This window comes from Canis lupus, chromosome 7, assembly GCF_003254725.2.
Source record: "Canis lupus dingo isolate Sandy chromosome 7, ASM325472v2, whole genome shotgun sequence".
In the NCBI taxonomy this organism is placed as follows: domain Eukaryota; kingdom Metazoa; phylum Chordata; class Mammalia; order Carnivora; family Canidae; genus Canis; species Canis lupus.
In genome coordinates, this window is record NC_064249.1 from 13,270,680 (window position 1) to 13,290,885 (window position 20,206).

The 20,206-nt window shown below is 36.4% G+C and overlaps 1 protein-coding gene across 6 annotated transcripts in view; it reads left to right on the forward strand.

Moving 5' to 3' along the window:
• Window positions 1-20,206, forward strand: part of CEP350 (centrosomal protein 350) — a 153,819-nt gene that overhangs the window by 72,409 nt on the left and 61,204 nt on the right. For all 6 annotated transcript variants that reach the window (XM_025429941.3, XM_025429944.3, XM_049112109.1 and 3 more), the window contains exons 17-25: window positions 116-279; window positions 4,018-4,128; window positions 4,597-4,737; window positions 6,456-6,592; window positions 7,375-7,497; window positions 10,931-11,100; window positions 16,440-16,636; window positions 17,267-17,451; window positions 17,913-18,000. In XM_025429941.3, coding sequence (XP_025285726.1) covers window positions 116-279; window positions 4,018-4,128; window positions 4,597-4,737; window positions 6,456-6,592; window positions 7,375-7,497; window positions 10,931-11,100; window positions 16,440-16,636; window positions 17,267-17,451; window positions 17,913-18,000 — 1,316 coding nt within the window. The remainder of the gene's footprint in view (window positions 1-115; window positions 280-4,017; window positions 4,129-4,596; window positions 4,738-6,455; window positions 6,593-7,374; window positions 7,498-10,930; window positions 11,101-16,439; window positions 16,637-17,266; window positions 17,452-17,912; window positions 18,001-20,206) is intronic.

Consider the following 20,206-nt stretch of genomic DNA (forward strand, 5'->3'; position numbering starts at 1 on the left):
TTCCTGCAATGGAAAGCAAACACTTTTTGGTTCTTAAAATGAAAAATGAATTTCAGAAATCTGAGAGGTTGCTTCATGAGAACTTTTACATTTGACAGTCACTTATGCCTTCCAGGTTCTAAGCGCCTTTCTCCTGCTGGTCTCCAGCATCGCATGGCAGCAGAACTCAGCTACTTGAGTGCCATTGAGGAGTCGGTGCGCCAACTGTCCGATGTGGAAAGAGTTAGAGGCGTATCACTTGCTCAGCAGGAGAGTGTGTCTCTAGCTCAGATCATAAAGGTATTTGTGGAGTTTTCTTCTTTAGCATTCTGTATTTTTTTCTCTTTTCTTTGCTACTTAAAGTCGTTTCAATGATGAGGTCAAAAAAACAAAGGAAAACACACAACTTTAACCTGCCAGATAGAAAAAAGTCTGCCAAATAGCACCTATAAATAACCCTGCAGAAAAGTGTCATAAAGAGCACTAAAAAAGTTACACATAGAATATTTGGCAGCAGAACAATAATTCAGTCATTCACTCTCAAGTATTTCATTTTTCTCAGTCTCTCTTTTTTTAAATGTCTCTGAAAAGAGGCTAATCAAGCAATTCACAATTTTTTCTCTTTTCACTGACAAACCAGAGATAGATAATTCATTGTATTTATTGTTTTCTTTTTAACACTTTATTTGTACCGAAAAGAAAAGTTTCTGAGATCCAGGTATCTGATAAAGTCGGCATAATGTAGACGTTTCCTTAGCTAACAAAAATCCAGTAAAGGTCTAAGCAGTGTTCTTACGTGGAGTTGCTGTTGCTGTCTTTTAAAAAAAAAAACAACAAATTAGTATTTACATGTATCAAAACATACAGATTTAAATCTAATGAGTTTTGATCAATCCTAATCAAAATGTAGAACACTTATGTCACTTCAGATGATTCACCCATAGACCTTTTCAGTTAATCTCCTCTCCCAGAGGCAGTTAACTATTCTGATTCCTAATCGCCATTGTTTATTTTTGCTTGTTCTGCAACTTCATATAAATGGACATATATTTTGTACTTTGTCATATTTAGCTTATTTAATGTGTCACAGTGTTTTTAAGATTCATCCATGTTGTATACATTGTTTTGTTCATGGTTCCATTGATCAGTATAACACAATGTGTTTATCACTTCTCCTGTTGATATACATTTGTATTGTTTCCAGTTTTTGGCAATTATAAATATTCTTGTTATGAATGTTTTTTGCAACTCTGTATTCAACATGTTTTCATTTTTCTTGCTTTAATACCCAGGAGTGTAATTGCTTGGGTCAAGTAAAAGTATATGCTTAACTTTTATGAAACTGTTAAATTATTTTTTTTTTAATTTTTAAAAATTTATTTATTTATTAGAGTCACAGAAAGAGAGAGAGAGAGAGAGAGGCAGAGACACAGGCAGAAGGAGAAGCAGGCTCCATGCACCGGGAGCCCGAAATGGGATTCGATCCCGGGTCTCCAGGATCGCACTCTGGGCCAAAGGCAGGCGCCAAACCGCTGTGCCACCCAGGGATCCTGTTATTTTTAAAAGTGGTTGTAGGGCAGCCCTGGTGGCTCAGCGGTTTAGCGCCGTCTTCAGCCCAGGGCCTGATCCTGGAGACTGGGGATCGAGTCCCACATGAGGCTCACTGCATGGAGCCTGCTTCTCCCTCTGCCTGTGTCTCTGCACCCCCCCCCCTTTCTCTCTCTGGAATAAATAAATAAAATATTAAAATAAATAAATAAAAGTGGTTGTATTATCTTACACTCATATGACAATCTGAGAGTCCTAGTTGCTCTACATTCTTGCTGTCATTTGATATTCCAGGCATTGTAGTGAGTGTGAAGTAGTATCTCATTGTGTTTTGTTTTTTTTTTTTAAAGATTTTATTTATTTATTCATGAGAGACACACAGAGAGAGAGAGGGAGGCAGAGACACAGGCAGAGGGAGAAGCAGGCTCCATGCAGGGAGCCTGATGTGGGACTTGATCCCGGGTCTCCAGGATCACACCCTGGGCTGAAGGCGGCACTAAACCGCTGAGCCACCTGGGCTGCCCCTCATTGTGGTTTTGATTTGCATTTCTTTTATGACTGATGAGATTGATAGTCTTTTTGTGTATTTATTATAAAATTTATTACATCATCTTTTGTGAAGGTCTGTTCAGATTTTTTGCCTATTTAATAATAGGGTTGTATATCTTTTAATTATTGAGTTGTAGAAGTTCTTTAAATATCCTAGAAACAAGTCCCTTTCAGATATATTTCAAATACTTTCCTAGTCTTTAGCTTACCTTTTAATTTAAAGAAATTTATTTTGTTTTTTCATTTTTAAACTGTATCCTTTTAAGTGCAGAATATTTTCATTGTAATGAAGATTTCATTTTTTTCTTTTATTGTAATGAAGTTTTAAATTTTTTTCTTTTATGGTAGTGCCTTTTGCTTTCTAAGAAATCTTTGCCTACTCTAAGATTTTAAGATACTTTAACAAAGATATTCTTTTATGTTTTCCTAAAAAGCTTTATAGTTTTGACTTTTATATTTAAGTGTTTGACCATCTCCAGTTAGTTATGGAGTGTGAAGGAACCAAAGTTCATCTTTTCCCCACCTGGATTTTCAGTTGTTCCGTCACCATTTTCTTAAAAAGACTTAAATTACCTTGACACTTTTATCAACAATTAAATAGTCATTTATATAGAGCTCTATTTCTGCACTCTCTTATTTTCCATTGATCTATGTTCTATCTTTAATGCCCATACCATACTGTTTTACCATGTCTTTAGAGTGAGTCATGAAATCAGGGTGTAATTATTTCAACTTTGTTCTTTCTTAAGGCAGTTTTAGCTATTCTAGATTATTGCATTTCTGCATAATTTTTAGAATTAGTTTATCAGCTTCTACAAAAAAAAAAGGCCTAGTTTTAATTTTTATTGGTTTTAATATGACTGGCATTGAATCATAGATCAGTTTCGGGAGAGAATTTATATCTTTACAATGGCATTTTCTAATTGGTGAGCATGATACCTTTTTCTGTTTGGGTTTTAAAAATATTTCTCTCAGCAGTGTAATTTTCAGTGTAGAGATCTTACACATTTAAAATTTTATTCCGAAGTATTTTATGTGTCTTGATGTTGTTGTAAATATTTTTTTTTATTTTATTTTTCATTTGTTTCTCCCAAAATATCTAAAGACCGTTCTTTGTGTGGAACTGTCCCATACTTTGCAAGGAGTTCAGCATTTCTGCACCTCTCCCAATAAATAACAGTAGTGCCCGTCTAGTCATGACAGCAAAAACTCCCCAACATTTCCAAGTACTCCCGATGGAGACTGAGGAGGGACTGATAACCACTTGGTTAAAAATCACTGGATGGGGGAAATGGTCCCATTGCAGTGGCCATACTTACCTTGAAATCCAAAAGAGCACTGAGATTTTCTACCATTTTAGGAATACATTACAATTCTGGGCTTCCAGATTTGTACAGGGCATTATGCAACTTTGTATACAGATTTTGCACCTTTAGAAAGCCTGTATTTAGCACTATTCCAGAAGAAATGACAAAATATAAATTGATAGATAATATTATATGGAAGAGTGGAAAGAAAGGGTCCTGGTGAGAAGGAGACCTTTTCTGGGGCAACATTTTTATGAAACCACTTGTTTAAAGCCAAAATAAAGGAATCATAAAATGCTGAGGTGTGAAGAATTTTTATACGTAGAACATTTTATCTCTTTTAAAGAGTTAGGTACTATAGCTTTTGCTTTAAAACCAGCTTTTTGGTATGAGTTCTTAGCCCCATATGTCTTGAAAAAGTTTTATGTTACTACATTATTTGATTCATAATAGGTGGTGATTAATATTTTAATAAATGATTTAGGGCTACCTGCTTACTGTCTTTCCTTTAAGCTCTAATTGATTGCTTCAAAAATTATATTAGAAAAGTAGTTATTACATGTAATATAGTCACTGTATTAAAATGGTGTAGTGTCTTAGAATTAATAGTTGATCATTTTTTTTTATTTTGAAGGCACAGCAGCAACGCCATGAAAGAGACTTGGCTCTTTTGAAATTGAAGGCTGAACAAGAGGCTTTGGAGTGTCAGAGGCAGTTAGAAGAAACCCGAAACAAAGCAGCTCAGGTACTTCTTTTTGCAGCAGGCACTGGTTCTTTAAATCTAAATTTGTTCTCTTTGAAATCACTTTAGTATTTTTGTACTTACATAGAAGTAAAAAAGAAAAGATACAATAATGTTTTAGTACATTATGCCATATGGGTTCATTTCATGTCATTTGACTCTTGTAGCAAATTCTGTGAGTCAAGTTAGTCAAGATTTATCCCCAATTTAGAGAAATGGAAGCTGAGGTACATAGTAGTTACTTGTCTAAAGAAATATCGACTCATGAACGATGGAGTTAAAAATTAAACTCCAGCAGTAATTTTAAGACTCTAAACTATAGATTTTAAGGCAGGAAATCCAGATAATAGTCAAGTGTTTTGTTTTACAAGGCATTTGATCCATGAAACAGTTTTAAAATTAAAGCTAATTTGGGGTGGGAAGAGACTGAGACATAACATAAGTTCTCTGTTTACTCCCTTTTATTTTCAGGTCCATGCAGAATCCTTACAGCAGGTGGTCAAATCACAAAGGGAAGTAACCGAAGTCCTGCAGGAAGCAACTTGTAAAATAGCTGCTCAGCAAACAGAGACTGCTCGTCTCACCACAGATGCAGCTCGCCAAATCTGTGAAGTAAGAGCCATTGAGAAGCCCTTTTCTTTTTAGTCAGTTTGAGTAGATTTGGTCTTAGCAGTAATGAGCTTCTAATGTCTAGCAAATATGTACGTAGTGACTTTCAGTGGGAGCCATACAGTATTGAATTAAGAGGCATCATTCATTGCAGTATGTTGTACATACGAGTGATATGGCAGCAGAAAGAAAGATGGAGAAGAACTCTAAATGTCTGCCCTTGAGTAAACTTCTTAAAAAATATATTGATTTTATTGATGTATAATTTACAAATAATAAAATATATCCACTGTAAGTATATTGTTTGATGAATTTTGACAAATATATAGATACAGGTATCTAATCAGATATAGGTATCTCTATCTACATATTTCTGTGTCTTTTCTTACCTGTCTATCCCTATAAACACCACCATAATCAAGAAATAGAATACAGTTGATTCTTGAACAACATAGATTTGAACTATGAAGGTCTATTCATGTGCAAAATTTTTTGAAATACAGTGCTCTGTGTAATTTTTCTTAGGATTTTCTTAATAATATTTTTTCTTCAGCCTACTTTATTATAATAATAATATGGTATGAAATATATATATATAGTGGAGAAGATCTGTGTTACTCACCTGTTTATGTTATGGGTAAGACTTCCTTCCAGTCAACAGTAGGCTATTTAGTAGTTTAGTCAGAAGTTGTCCATGGATTTCGACTGCTTGTGGATTAGCACCCCAACCCTCATGTTGTTCAAAGGTCAACTGTTTTTCCGACACTAAAAAGTGTCTTTGTACCCCTGTCTTTGGTCTCAGGAAGCCATTGATCTGCATTGTATGAAAATGGTTCCTTTTCACCTAGAGTGATGTAGTGTCTTGTCTTTTACTGTACTAAGGATAAAGCCAGAAATAGATTTACTATTGTCTGTATATAGGATATGATAATCTGTAGATATAGTTTCAGTTTATTTTAGCAGGTACAATTTAGGATTGTTTGTGAAATGATTTTGTTATTAATATTAAAAAGCCAGGAACCTACTGTGTTAGATACTGTGGGATTGTGCAAATAAATATAGATTCTTTTAAGAAAATTTTAGGCAGCATTAACAAAGATTTCAAAAACACTTTAAGTTGTTAACTTGGTGATTGAATGAACACCAAATAAGTAATACATGCAGCAGTTGCAGTAGTGGCTAAGAGTAGGGAAAATACCTCACATTGTAGGTCAGAAAGCAGATAGGCAGATAGGAAGTAGTAATTGAATTGATTCTTAAAGAAGATTTATTTTTGATTTTTTAAAATATTTTATTTATTTATGATAGACATAGAGAGAGGCAAAGACACAGGCAGAGGGAGAGACAGGCTCCATGCCAGGAGCCCGACGTGGGACTCGATCCTGGGGCTCCAGGATCGCGCCCTGGACCAAAGACAGGCGCTAAACCACTGAGCCACCCAGGGATCCCTATTTTTGTTTTTTTATGGCTTATTATATGACTTGAAGATTTTGTTTTAATTTGTCGATTGCTATAGCTAGATGAAACCTTAGAAATCATGTGGTCCATCCAACTCTTTATTTTTATAAGGAAGCTATTAAGAACTTAATGTAAATGACTTGCCCACAGTATTTTATCTATTATGGTAGATCCAGTGATCTTTCAAAGACACTGTGCTCCTTCTCAGTTTTTTTGTAATTTTTTTTCATAACTATTTTTGCCTTGTGTGTGTTCTTATTTAGATGGCAGAGTTGACTCGAACTCATATCTCAGATGCTATTACTGCTTCAGGAGCTCCCCTCGCCACACTGTATGACCACCAGCGACAACATGCTCCAGACTTTGTGAAACAGCTGAGGACCAGAGCTGAAACGGATAGGTTAATAGTTATTCAGCAAATATGCAATGAATATCTACTATGTCCCAGGCACTGTTAAGGGTACTAGAATATAGTTATGGGCATACGGTGGAGTGAGAGAGATAGGTATTGTAAGCAAATATTTACCTTAGTGAATGAACACTTACAAACTGAGATAAGTGTGAGGAGCAAAGAACATATATCCATGGTATCGATATGTAGCAAAGGAATTTGGATAGCCTGGGGATACAGTGATGTCAGAGGTTTTCCAAGGTAGTAAAGCTTAATGTTGAGATCTAGTTCAAAAGTGATCAGTGGTATAAAGCAGGTGAGGCCAGTCAGTGCATACAGAGGTAGAAAAAGAAAATGAAGGAAGATTGATGTGATTGGAGGCAGAGAACCAAGAGGAGAATGGTAGGAGATGATGTGGGATCATGTCATGGTAGGACATGGCAGACCTTAAGGACTTTGGAGTTTATTCTAGGAACAATGAAAAGTTATTAGAGTTTTTTAGGCAACCTGGGTGGATGTGATCATAGTTTGTATGTATTTTTTTACATCATCTTTGATCCTCTCTCATTCATAGATTTTAAGTCCTCATTCATATTTATTTATACTTGGGGGGATTTGTGTTTATTTTTCATAAAGCAAAAAATATTCTTTTCTATGAGTGAATGCCTTTCTTAAATACTTTGTCATGGCTATTTCATAATTTCTGTTTATTTAAGATTTTATCTCATATTAATGTTAAGTGGTATTCTCTTAGACTTTAAAAGTTTAATCATTTTTTATTGTACTTGCAGAAAAAGTCAATCCATTTCACTATCTCAGAGTAAAGAAGGGACTCTTGACTCAAAGCATCAAAAGTATTCCCCTTCATATGAGAGTTACTCTGAGTCTTCAAGATACAAGAATCATGATCGAAGGTAAAAACACTTTGATTTGGTAAAGTCTGATAAATGTCTTAGACACTGCTTTTTTTTTTTAACTTCTTAATGTCATTTCTTTAAGTGAAATAGAATCTTCCCCTTCAGTGTTCTGACTTCCCCCATTTGATTATCTGATTTGTAAAATTGTTCTATTCCTTGAGACCCTGCCTTGTGCTCACACTGTGTCGGTTGTTTTTCCTACATTTAATTTTCACAACTTTCTAAAACAGATATTGTTATCATTTTATAGTAGGGAACAGAGCCTCATGGAGTTGCCAAGAAATTCACCCAAGGTCACCCCAAGGAACTGAGCCTTGGCTTATCTGGCTCTAAGGCCTATGTTTATTATACATTGCTTTACTAACATCCATATTTCTTGACATGTATAGAAATTATATGTATAATTTTTATCATTATAAAAGAAGATTGAATACTTTGTCATTGGTTCTTGCCTGATATTAACATCTATAGTTTTCAATTATGGTTCTGTCCTTGGATTAGAAGATTTTTGAAGCTACTTTCCAGCATTCTTAGAGGTGGGATAACTACATTGTCAAAGTAAAACCTCATTTTAAAAAATTAAATCAAAATAAATAAGTAAAAAATTACATCATGAGGGATGCCTAGGTGGCTCAGCGATTGACCATCTGCCTTTGGCTCAGGGCATGATCCCAGGATCTGGGATTGAGTCTGCATCGGGTTCCCCGTATGGAGCCTGGTTCTCCCTCTGCCTATGTCTCTACCTCTCTCTCTGTGTCTCTCATGAATAAATAAATAAAATATTTGAAAAAAAATTAAATCATGAACCTAAAAAACATTAATGTGGGGTATTAAGTACCTACCACATCTCTGGAACTATATGACTTTGATTTAATCTTCAGTGACCCTTAGTTCATTGAGACTGTTAGCTGGGTCACTGCAGGGAATTCCTAATAGGTTTCCCAGTCTCTTCCCAAACCATTTCCCAATCTCTTCACTAGCCACATGGTAACTAGAGGGATTTTTCTAAAATTTGCAACCAAGTTTTTATTCACCTGTTTGAAACCTTCAGTATTCCTATAGAGCCATTCAGTAGGTCATGAAAGTTCCTTAATTATTGAGGCTTTTGGTCATCTTCTCTTGGCATTTCTACTCTTGTCATATTCCACTAATTGTAACTATTCTAATACAACTCTCTAAACGAGCCAAGCTCTCTGTGTCTTTTGTGCCATTATACATGATATACCTTCTTTCTAGATCTTACTCTTACCTTACTTTTATTTCCCCTCCATGAGTCAGTGTTACCCTAGTCTGCTTTACATGTCCCTTCTGTGTTCTCCCATACCACGCCAAATATAACTGTTATAGCTTTTACCACCTTCTATATCCTTTTCCTTTACTTGTTAGTTATGGACTAGACTAGAAGTTCTTTTGAGGTTTCATTTTCATCGCCCCAAAAAGAAGCCCCATACCCTTAGCAGTCACTTATGTTGTCTCTTCTCCAGCTTCTGGCAACCATTAATCTGCTTTGTATTTCTGTTCTCTGTGGATCTATCTGTTTTGGACATTTCATATAAATGGCATCATACAACGTGAGTCCTTGTGACTGGCTTCTTTGACTTAGCATAATGTTTTCAAGGTTCATCTATCACATATTAGTATGCTGTTCCTTTATATGGCCAAGTAATACTCTGTTGCATGGATATGCCACATTTTACTTCATCAGTTGATAGACTTTGGATTGCTTCTGCTTTTTGACTATTACGAATAGTGCTGCTACATACATTTATGTGCAAGTTTTTATGTGAACATAGGTTTTCATTTCTTTCGGGTATACACTTAAAAGAGATGTTGCTGGGTCTTTAATTTTTTGAAGAGCTGCCAAACTTTTCCAAAACAGCTGCTCCCAGTAAAAATACAAATTTCTTTTCACATCCTCATCAACATTTGTTATTGTCTCTCTTTTTTGTTAGAGCCATCCTAGTGAGGACCATGCTATACTGCTATCCCCAGAACTTAGTAAAATGCCTAGCACACAGTAGGCAGTCTACTACATGTTTACTAATGAATGATAGGCACATAACCGCTAAGTGGAATAATTGAGTTTAATCCCTTATCCTTATGACTCCAAAGCACTTGCTGTCTCCTGCATTATATCTTTTACATTATAGCTATATTATATGGTTTATGCTTTCAAAAACATCTGTTAAACCAGACAAATAATTGTACAATATCCTGATAAATACTATTAGAGAAACATACTAAAAAAACAGTATAAACCCAGAAACAGGTGAACAAGCCTTCCTTAGGAGTGGGAGAAGGTATCCTCGAGCACTTTGCAGAAATGATACTTGAATTGAGTCTTAAACTAATAGTTCCTTAGGCAGGGAAGGGAGGGCATTTCAGAAAAGGAGATGGCTTATGGAGAAGATGTCAAAACATGGCTTGTGATTGGCTCTCTCTCTCTCTATGTATGTTTACATGAATGAATAAACTAAGGAAAGCAAAGAGGAAGGAAGAAGAACATTGACCTTGAAAACAAGTTCACTAAGCATTTGGAAACTTGAGGCTTAAAGTCAGGATAAGGGCAGAGCTAGCTGATCAGATTTGAGACTCAATCTAAATGATAGTAGTTAAAATTAGAGAGATGCATAAGATTGCCAAAAGGAGAGTATGTAGCACAAATGAGAAAGGAACCAAAAACAAAACACTGGGAATCACCATCATTTTAAGGAGGCCAGGAAAATTCAAAGGATGTGAAAGAAAGAGAAAAACGAATTTGGGAGATAGAAAAGCAGGTGAGAGTAGAACCAGAGAATGTAAGGAAGGAGAATCTTTTTCTTAACATTTAATTTTGATGTAATATCAAGCTTACAGAGATGTAAGAATATTATAAAGTTCCTGAATATCTTTTATCCACATTATACTGATGTTAGCATTTTACTACAATTTGCTTTAGCAAGTGGAGCTTTTAAAGGAGATAGAGACCAACACCATATAATGTTGCAGAAAAATTATCTGTCAGATTTGGCAATTCAAGTTTAGGTAGAGGTTTTAAGAACAATTCCATAGAGTAGGTGGGATTGAAGCAGATTGTGATAAATTGTAATGTTGATGAAAAATAAGGAGGTTGAAACAGCCAGATAGAAGCCCCTTTTCCTGGTAACTTGACTTTAAAATGAAAGGAGATAAGAGAGTGATAGCCTGAGAATAATGGTGACCTAGCATGACTTTTTAAGAGTGAAACCTTCCTCTTTTCTAGAACAGTTTCCTTTCAGACTTCTATGTTTAGCATTTTATGTTTTATGTTACATATTTCATCATTTTATATCTTGATCTTAAGGCACATTTCCCCTAGCCAAATAAATTTACTTTGGATTTATGACCTTATTTTATCACTTTATATATTTATTTATTTATTTGGATTTGTTTCTATAATACCTATAAATAGAAGTAGCAGTGGTAGCAGCCGTCAAGAAAGTCCCTCAGTACCATCTTTTAAGGAAAATGAGAGGAAACTTCATGGTGAAAAGACGGAGAGTTCTATTGATGAACAAATTCAAACTGCTGCAGATGATTCTCTACGAAGTGACAGTGTACCATCTCTTCCTGATGAGAAAGGTAACATTCCTTGCACGTGTATGTATATTTGTTTAGGGAGGCTTCCAGAACCCTTTGAGATATTTGTGACTGAGCTAGTTAGTATAATTGGAACATGGTAGTAACTCTATGTGTATCTGAATCTGATATTGTGTCCCAGTGAAATTATTTCAAGGCTATATACTATGCCAGTAACTCTTGCTAGTATTTTAAACATGATTGTGTGTCTTGATCCTAAGGGAAGGCAAAGCTAAACCGAGGAGAGCATGTATGTGAATGGAAATTAGATGTTCAAAAAAATTACTTTAATCCTATTATCGATATACAGCATAATAGTAAAAAAGAATAAATTATAAACAATATAATAAGGATACAGTTTCTTAAAAATAATGATAACATCTGATGTAGTAATTCGATTAAAATTCGTTAGTTACCTCTTCCTAGATCATAAACAAAAGCTGTATCTCTATCAAATTATGGGTAGTAAATAACATAATGAAGAAAACAGAGTTTGGCAACAAATGACACTTTTAAGAATTTTTTTTAAATGACTGGCTCTTAAGCAGTGTATTTGATCAATGGCCTGGAACCATAGTTTTCAGAGCAGGATGGGCAAGATAGTCTTTAGAGTATAAGAAGATGTTTAAATTTAGATTTTTCTCATTTTTTAAATGTTTTTGTAAATTTATAATGAATGTAATTCATGGATGTAGCAGTCTGTAGTTAATGAAGAATTAACAATTAATATGGATCTTGTTACCCAGAAGTAATTAATTAATACAGTCTAACTAATGAATATAGATCCTGTTACCTAGAAGTCGGGTCTTGCTATAACAGATGCCAAATATGTGGAAGTGGCTTTAGAACTGGGTAATGAATAGAGACTAGAAGAGTATTGTGGTACATGCTAGAGAAAATCCACATTGCCTTGCAGAGACTAGAGACTGTTGGCAGGAATATTGATGATTAAAATATGGTTAAAAATGATTCTGATGAAGTCTCATGAAGATAGAAACTAGGAATATATTTTTGGAAACTGGAAGAATGGCAGTCCTTTTTATAAATTGACAAAGAATTTGGCTGAACTATGTTCTAGTGTTTTGTGGAAAGTAGAAGTTAAAAGTAGTGAACATGAATAGTTAGCCAAGGGAATTTCTGAGCAAAGTGTTGAAGGCATGGCCTTGGTTTCTCTCCTTATTACTTTTAGTAAAATGTGAGAAGAGAGATAAAGAAATTGTTAAATAGGAAAGAGAACTTAAAGATTTGAAAAATCCTCAGGCTATCCTTGTTGTGAAAAATGAGAAAGTATGTTCTGAACAGAACACCAAAGATATGACTGGACACTCACTCCATAAAGAGATTATCCGTGAATCTAAGCAGCCATCTCAGCTGAAGCCAGGAATAGAGATGGGATTATGCTAGCAGAGACACTGCCAGTTTGGATAAAAGAGCATAGAGATGGGATGAAATATGGGAAGGCTTTCAGACTTGTGGGATTTCACCAGATGAGACAGTAGAGCTAAGCTGCAAATATGCCTTATCCTTCAAATAAAGGGAAAAATGGCCCTGAGGGTGATTCAGAGATCAGCAGGGCAGCCACTGCCACCATAGGCCCAGGCATAGTGGCCCAGGGGACAGGGCTGTCCTCTCATTGGTTTCAGAGCATATGGCCACCTCCTTGGTTTCATTTGTTCACGTTGATTTTGCTTACAGCCTCAGGAGCAAAGCACTGCCAGTGGCTGAGGGGATGCTGCTGACACACAAAACTGAGAAAGCAAGGTCACCCCATTGGGCCTGAGGGCAGACCACCCTGCCAGAGGATCATTCTTGAGCCTTAAGACCTAATGGAATTTGCCCTGCTAGTCTTGGACTAGCTTGACACCCATCACCCCTTCTTTTTGATTTATTCCTTTTAAAATGGGATTTTTTGTTTTATGCTTTTCCCACACCATTATGTTTTGGAAGCACATAACTGGTCTTGTTTCACACGATTGCAACTAAAAAAGGAATTTTGCCTCAGGATGAATCATACCTCAAGTCTCACTGATCCCTGATTTAGATGATACTAAGATGAGACTTTCAACTCATAGTTGGTGCTGGAATGGGTTAAAACTTTTGGGACTATTAGGATGAGGTGAATGTGTTTTGCCTGCAAGAAGGAATTAATTTTGGGGAGCTAAAGGGTGAAATGTTGTGGACTTAATTATATCCCCTCAAAATTGAGGGGATTGTTTAAGTCAATAGGTTGTGGTTAATGCTAGCCCAAGCAAACTAATACAATAGTAATAAATATTGAAAGGCATGCTCATATTTTTATACTGATCGATGAATGTTTTTCAGATTGTTTTCAAAAATGTTTTATGGATTGCTGGATTAAAAACTAATGAAATTCATTCTAGGATCAGACTTCATAAAGACAACTTCTATGTAAAGAGAGAAATAAAAGGACATAGGAAAACAAAGAAATTATCCGTTAAGTTTCTCCTACAGGATGAATTTAATCTCTACAAAATCTTACCTTAATAATAGTACTTGTAATTAAAATAGTGAAGGCATTGGTTAGCCTGGGTGGCTCAGCAGTTTAGCTCTGCCTTCAGCCCAGGGCGTGATCCTGGAGATCCGGGATCAAGTCCCATGTTGGGCTCCCTGCATGGAGCCTGCTTCTCCCTCTGCCTGTGTCTGTGTCTCTCATTCTCTGTGTCTCTCATGAATTAATAAATAAAATCTTAAAAAAAAATAGTGAAGGCAAATTTATTTATTGAAAGTGTAGGTCTCAGAAGGAATAGATAGTAACCATCTGTGACTTGTTTAATGATGTTCTCAAGTGTTTGCCATGGTACCTGGCTCCAATAACTGCAAATTTCTAATTTTCTAGTGACTAATCTGAAATATCATGAGCCATGACTTTTTGATATATTTAACTTCTTTAAGCAATATAAAATTAAATTACTTGAACTTCTACTTCTGGTCACAATGGAAGAACAGGACCAGATTTGTCATCCCCGCCAAACAAATATCAGACAAAATAATATGAAATAACCATTTTCAAGACATTGAACATCAGGCAGTGAATGCTATTGATTCATGAGATGAAAAGCAGATGAGGTGAGCACTATGACTGTTCCAGTTTACTGCCTGAAGGTAGTCTCCAGGCTGTACAGCATGGAGCCCAGCAGTCTTCCCAAGTTGAGGAAGGGGAGTTAGGAGTCCAGAGAGATGAAGGTGACTGAAATTCATAGGACGACCAAGATCCAAAGAAACAACACCATTTTAAAAATTTGTATGTAGAAGAAAAGAGGAGAAAATTCAGGTCACATTTTGTTTAGCAGTGACTTCTTAGATCCAACACTAGAAGTACAATCAAAAACCTCTCTGTGAAAGATACTGTTAAGAGAATTGAAAAAATAACCCACAGACTGTTAAAATATTGTAAATCACATATTGGATAAAAGATTTATATCCAGAATTATATAAAGGACTCTTAAAACTCAACAGCAAGAAAACCAACAACACTATTTAAAAATGTGCATAAGATCTGACCAGATACTTCATTGAAGAAACTATACAAATGGCAAATAGACTTAGGAAAGGTGTTTAATATCATGTGTTATTAGGGAAATGAAAATTGAAATCGCAATGAGGTGCTACAATATGCCTATTAGAATGGCTAAAATCCAAAAATCTGGCAGCAGTGTGGTGGCAGGAAGGATGCAGAGCAGCAGGACTTTGAATTCATTGCTGATGAGAATGCAAAATGGTATAGCTATTTTGTAAGACATTTTCACAGTATCTTAAAATGATCCAGCAGTCACATGCCTGGCCAAACGAATTGAAGACTAAGGTCCTCATAAAAGCCTATACACTACTGTTCATAGAACCATTTTTCATTTTGCTAAAAACCGGAAGCCACCCATAAGACATTTATCTTATTAAGAGAATGGATAAGCCAACTGGTAAATCTGTACATTGGAATACTCTTCAGTGATTAAAAGGAACAAGCTATTATTGATTCATGCAACGTAATGGATGAATTTTAAATGAATTTTACTAAGTGAAAGAAGTTCTTTGGGGCAGCAAGTTGCCCCAAAAGGCAACATATTGTATGGTTCTGTTTATATGATATTCTGGAATAGTCAAAACTTTAGGGAAGGAAAACAGGTTAGTGGTTCCAGGTGTTAGGTAGAAGAGAAAGTGGTTTACTACAAAGTGGACACAAAGGAAAACTTTTACTGTGAAACAACTGTTATGTAAGAGATGTCCTGTATGATTCTTTGTGTACTGATGCTGGTGCTGTGCATTTATCAGAACCCTAGAGCTGTACATCACAAAGAGTAAACATGTGCAAACTAAATGCACACACACATCAACCAGGATGTTGGGGGATCCTAGAATGGAATACAGTCTGTGACAGATGAATCTATCTTTATTACCAGTGTGTGGCATAACCACATTTAAAGAGAGTGGAAGGAAAAGTTGCTGACCTAAGTAAATTTGGAAGATAGCATTTTTGAGTGGAAATTGTAAGCCTAAATATAAAAAGAACAGTATATAAACACTGTATTCTAATTGGTAAATGAGCTTTTCACAGGATTACAGGTAAATGGTGCTTACATATGTGTTGGGGTTGAACAAGTAAGTAAATGGATGTTCGATGGTAGGAGCCAGGTTTCTCAGGTTTCTCTTGTGTTAGATACACAAGAAAGGAAGACTAGAGTGAACCCTATGGTGCCCATAATTGTAGTTTCTAAATATTCTCCAATGAAAGCAGTTAGAGCTCTTTGGAGAAATGACTGATTCTAAGACTGGGCAGGGAATATACAAAATGAACCTAGAGCATCTTGTAGTACTAGAACGTAAGGTTGGCTAAATAAAAGAATTGGAAAAATAAAATAAAATAAAATAAAAGAATTGGGAGAGAGGAGTGCATGTCAGAGGCACACAAGAACCAACCTAAAAGAGCCATCGTGTTTTAATTACCATGGAAATGATGAGTTCTTAAAAAAATTTTAATTTGCATTTCTTTGCTAGTAATGTTAAACTTTTTTTGAACTTTATTTTGGCCATTTATATTTTCTTCATGAAGCATTTGATCAAGACTGTTTCTCATTTTTCTATAGGAGTATTAGTTTTCTAATGGTTTGTAAGAGCTCTTTATATATATTACACTTTTGCCATATTTCCTGTACTAGTATTTTTAGATAATTAAGTGAATTTTTATTATTCTATGCCTATTAACTGTTAGCAATCAATTCTATGAGTGTATGTTAGATTGTCCCATAAAGAGGCAGCAAGGGCTACTAATTGAATACCTACTGAAAACTGTTATAATGAAAAAATCTACTTGTTCCAAATTCTTTTAGATTCCACTTCTGTTGCAACAGAATATTCCCTGAAATTTGATGAATCTATGACAGAAGATGAAATAGAAGAAAAATCATTTCGATCTTTATTACCTTCTGAGAGTCATCGCAGATTTAACATGGAAAAGAAAAGAGGCCATCATGATGACTCTGACGATGAAACCTCTCCAGAAAAGACAACACTTTCTTCTACCAAGGTGTGCTTCAATTTACCTGTGGAGATTACTTCATAAATAGTTGTGGATGTGTTCTCTTTCTCAAAGATATGGCCATATGTTTTGTGCTTTAACTCAGATATCATCTACTAGAATGATTTTCCTAAGATAGTAATTTTATATTATATTTTTGCTGTAGAGTGTGGCTTTGCTTTCCTTACAGAAAAGAACACAGACTTACTCCTTGGAATGATTCAGAGGGCCATTGAGGATTAGAGCTAGTGTAATGTCTCTAGTGTTTCATTTGCTTCACTCTTATAACACTTTATTCTATTTTAAAAGTTTATATCATTCTTGCTAAATTGTTAGCCTTTTGGACAACAGGGACTGTTCTTACCCTGCTTTATACTGCTGGGAAAGTACCTGGATTATGCAGTCATTTGTTAGTTAGCTAAATAAATATGCAGTCATTTGTTACAATTTCGTTAGCTGAATAAATTAGTGGAATGAATGTTACTCTCTCTCATCTGCCTTTTTTGAAGAGTGTTCTGTGATATGGTCAGCAGTCTTTTTATATATATAGCTTATTTTTATAAGTGCATGCCTTAACAATGTTAATTAAGTTCCAAAGGCTTAGATAATAATAAACTTGAAATAAAATCTCCATTTTAGGAGCTGAGTATGCCATTCTCTGGAGGACAAGATAGTTTTTCTAAATTTACTATGGAGATGGTTCGACAGTATATGAAAGAAGAGGAAATGAGGGCAGCTCACCAGTCATCACTTCTGCGTCTTCGTGAGAAGGCCTTGAAGGAGAAAACAAAGGCTGAATTAGCCTGGCTAGAGCATCAGAAAAAGTAAAATGTTTCAGTGAATGTAGTTTTCTCTTTCCAGTTTCTTCTTTCACTGAAAGGAAATGCTTTGTTTTTAAAGATACTTTTGTTTCCTAATTTAATTTGTTTTGATCAATTCAGTTTCTTGACTAGAAATATGGCAGTCTTCTTTGAATCCTGTTATCAACTCGTAACATTTTTTTTCCCATTTCTCTTTTATCACCTAACTGACTCTCATGTTGTTATTTAATACTTAATTCCTTTACTGTGTTGGAACTCTCTCTAAGCAATTTTATCTTTAAAGGACACAGTCTAGGGGTTGTATATAGTATATGTGCAATAAAATATTTGGTGGGGTAGACATTGCTGCATGTTTTCCACGTTTGAAAATAATTAAATTGTTTTTAGAGACTTTTTAGTGGTTGAGAATCCTTGTCATTATCATAGAAATTTAATCTCTTTGTCTCAATGTGCAATCTTTGCAGACATCTACGAGACAAAGGAGAAGATGATAAAATGCCCCCTCTTCGGAAAAAACAGCGTGGTTTACTTTTAAGGTTGCAGCAAGAGAAGGTATGTTAAGAAAAATCACTCTTTAAGAGAATTTCTCCTAAGGCAAGTTAGATGGTAGAATATATTATTTTACTTGATCTCTTTTACTTGCTATCAGCTTAAATGAGATTTAGTTGATATTTACTACTGTTTTTGCTGATAGTTATAACTACAGAAATTGCTTGGTAGTCTTCTATATTTCTAATTTTGTGTCACTGCTAACTTAATACAATATAGAGTCAAACCTCCCTTCATTTGTTAAATAAAATAGTATTTGAAAAGCATATTTTAAAAATTAAGATATTTGTGAAAAGAGTCCATTTGAATTAATTTTTTAGTCACTATTTTCCCAAATAGACTTTCAAGACACACTTGTTACAAATTGACTAATATTTTGGCTTATTGAGCTCAGAAACACCTGGAATTTGAGTCCTGGAGAAGTAACATGGTATAGTGGTTAAGAATTCAAGTTTCAGAGTCAGATTTCCTGGGTTAAAATTCCAAATCTACCAGTTATTAGTTTTATAATCCTGGACAAGTTACCTAATTTCTCTGTGCCTGTTTCCTTATCTCTAAACTGAGGATAATGGTAACAGACTTTGTAGGGTTGTTGAGAAGAATGAGTTAATTAATACATATAATCTTGGCACAGCTGCTATTATCTGAATTCCAGCTTTGCCACTTGCAGCTGTGTAATAATGGTCAAGTTTAAGTAACTCTCTGAGACTTAATTTCATCTATAAGAGTAAGATTATACTAAGATTATGCTTCATATGGTGGTTGTGATGATTAAAATGAGGTAACATGTATAAAATGTATTTCACAGTGCCTGGTAAGTATTCAGTGGATTCTAGTTTTTGTTTCCCTTATTGTCCTGTTGCTAGGTACTAGCTATTATGTTGGGTAATCTGTGTGAATTTAATCAGTTAGGTTATAGATTGGATTATTACTCAACTAGGTTTTTTTTTTTTTTTTTCTTTCTTAAATTTGCCCTAAGAAAACATCACTTACTGTATGAACTTTAAAAATTTGGAATTTTGGGGCTGCCTGGGTGGCTCAGTCGATTAAGCTTCTGACTCTAGGTTTTGGCTCAGGTCATGATCTCAGGATCGTGAGATTGAGCCCTGCATCAGGCTCTTTGCACAGATTTTGTAACTGGGAGAGAGGACTGTTTCTGATTCTTTCTTTTGAGGTGAGGTTTTCCTTCTAGTCATTTTGCTCAGTGCAGAGTGGCCAAAAAGCAAGTTGTATTGGGAAAAGGAGAAAAAGAGAGGAGAGAAAGAAGGAAAGAAAAGAAAAAGAGAAAAAAAAGGAAGAAAAAAAGAAGAAAAAGAGAAAGAAAAAGAAAGAAAGGGAAAAAAAGGGTGGGGAAGCAAACAAATCAAAAAGCAAAACAAAAAACAAACAAACAAAAAACAAAAAACCCACGGGGGAGTATCTTCTGCTTCTGTATACTTTAAGTCCCTTGACTTCCCCTGGAACTCGTCCGTCTAGGTGGTCTTCTGGGGGAGGGGCCTGTTGTGCTGATTTTCAGGTGTTAGCACTTTGGGGAGCTGCTCTGCCCCTGCCTGGTGCAGGGCTCAGTGGGGGTTGTTTACCCCGTGAGGCCCCTGGAGGAACCACCGCAGTGGCGGAGCCAGCCCTTGGAGCCCTGGATTCAGCTCCCACAGTAGCTCCGGAGCTCTCTGTCTGCAGGGCCTGGAGGCTCCGGGGCGGGGCCGCTGATCTGCTCAGCTCGGGGCAGGAGCGTCCTTGCTGTCCTGGGCCCTCCCGGCCTCTGCCTGTCCCGGGGGGAGGCCGGATCCTGGGCTGTGTCCCGGCGCCCTGTGCTCCCAGGGCCTGCGCTGTTGGATTCGCGCTCCCGGCCACGCAGCCCCCTCTGCGGAGCCGCCGCTCAAGCCCCTCCGAGCTGCTCCCAGAGCCGCGCAGCCCCCACCGCGGAGCCTCTTCCTCTGCCCGAGCCCCTCCAAGCTGCTCCGGTCCCGCCCTGCGAGCTGCAGTCTTTTAGGGAGCTCGGCCGCGGGGTATGGCGCACTCTCCCGGGGCACAGGTGTCTGTTAGTGTCCCAGGGAGCCCGAGGGCATCCCCGCCCTCCTGGGTCCTGCTCCAACTCCCTGCGAGCCCCTTTCCGCCAGGGAAGGTCGGTGCAGCTCCTGCTTCTCCGGGACGGAGCTTTCCTGTCCCGGGGACACTCGCCCAGGCCTTAGCCCAGCTCCTCGCGGGGCCC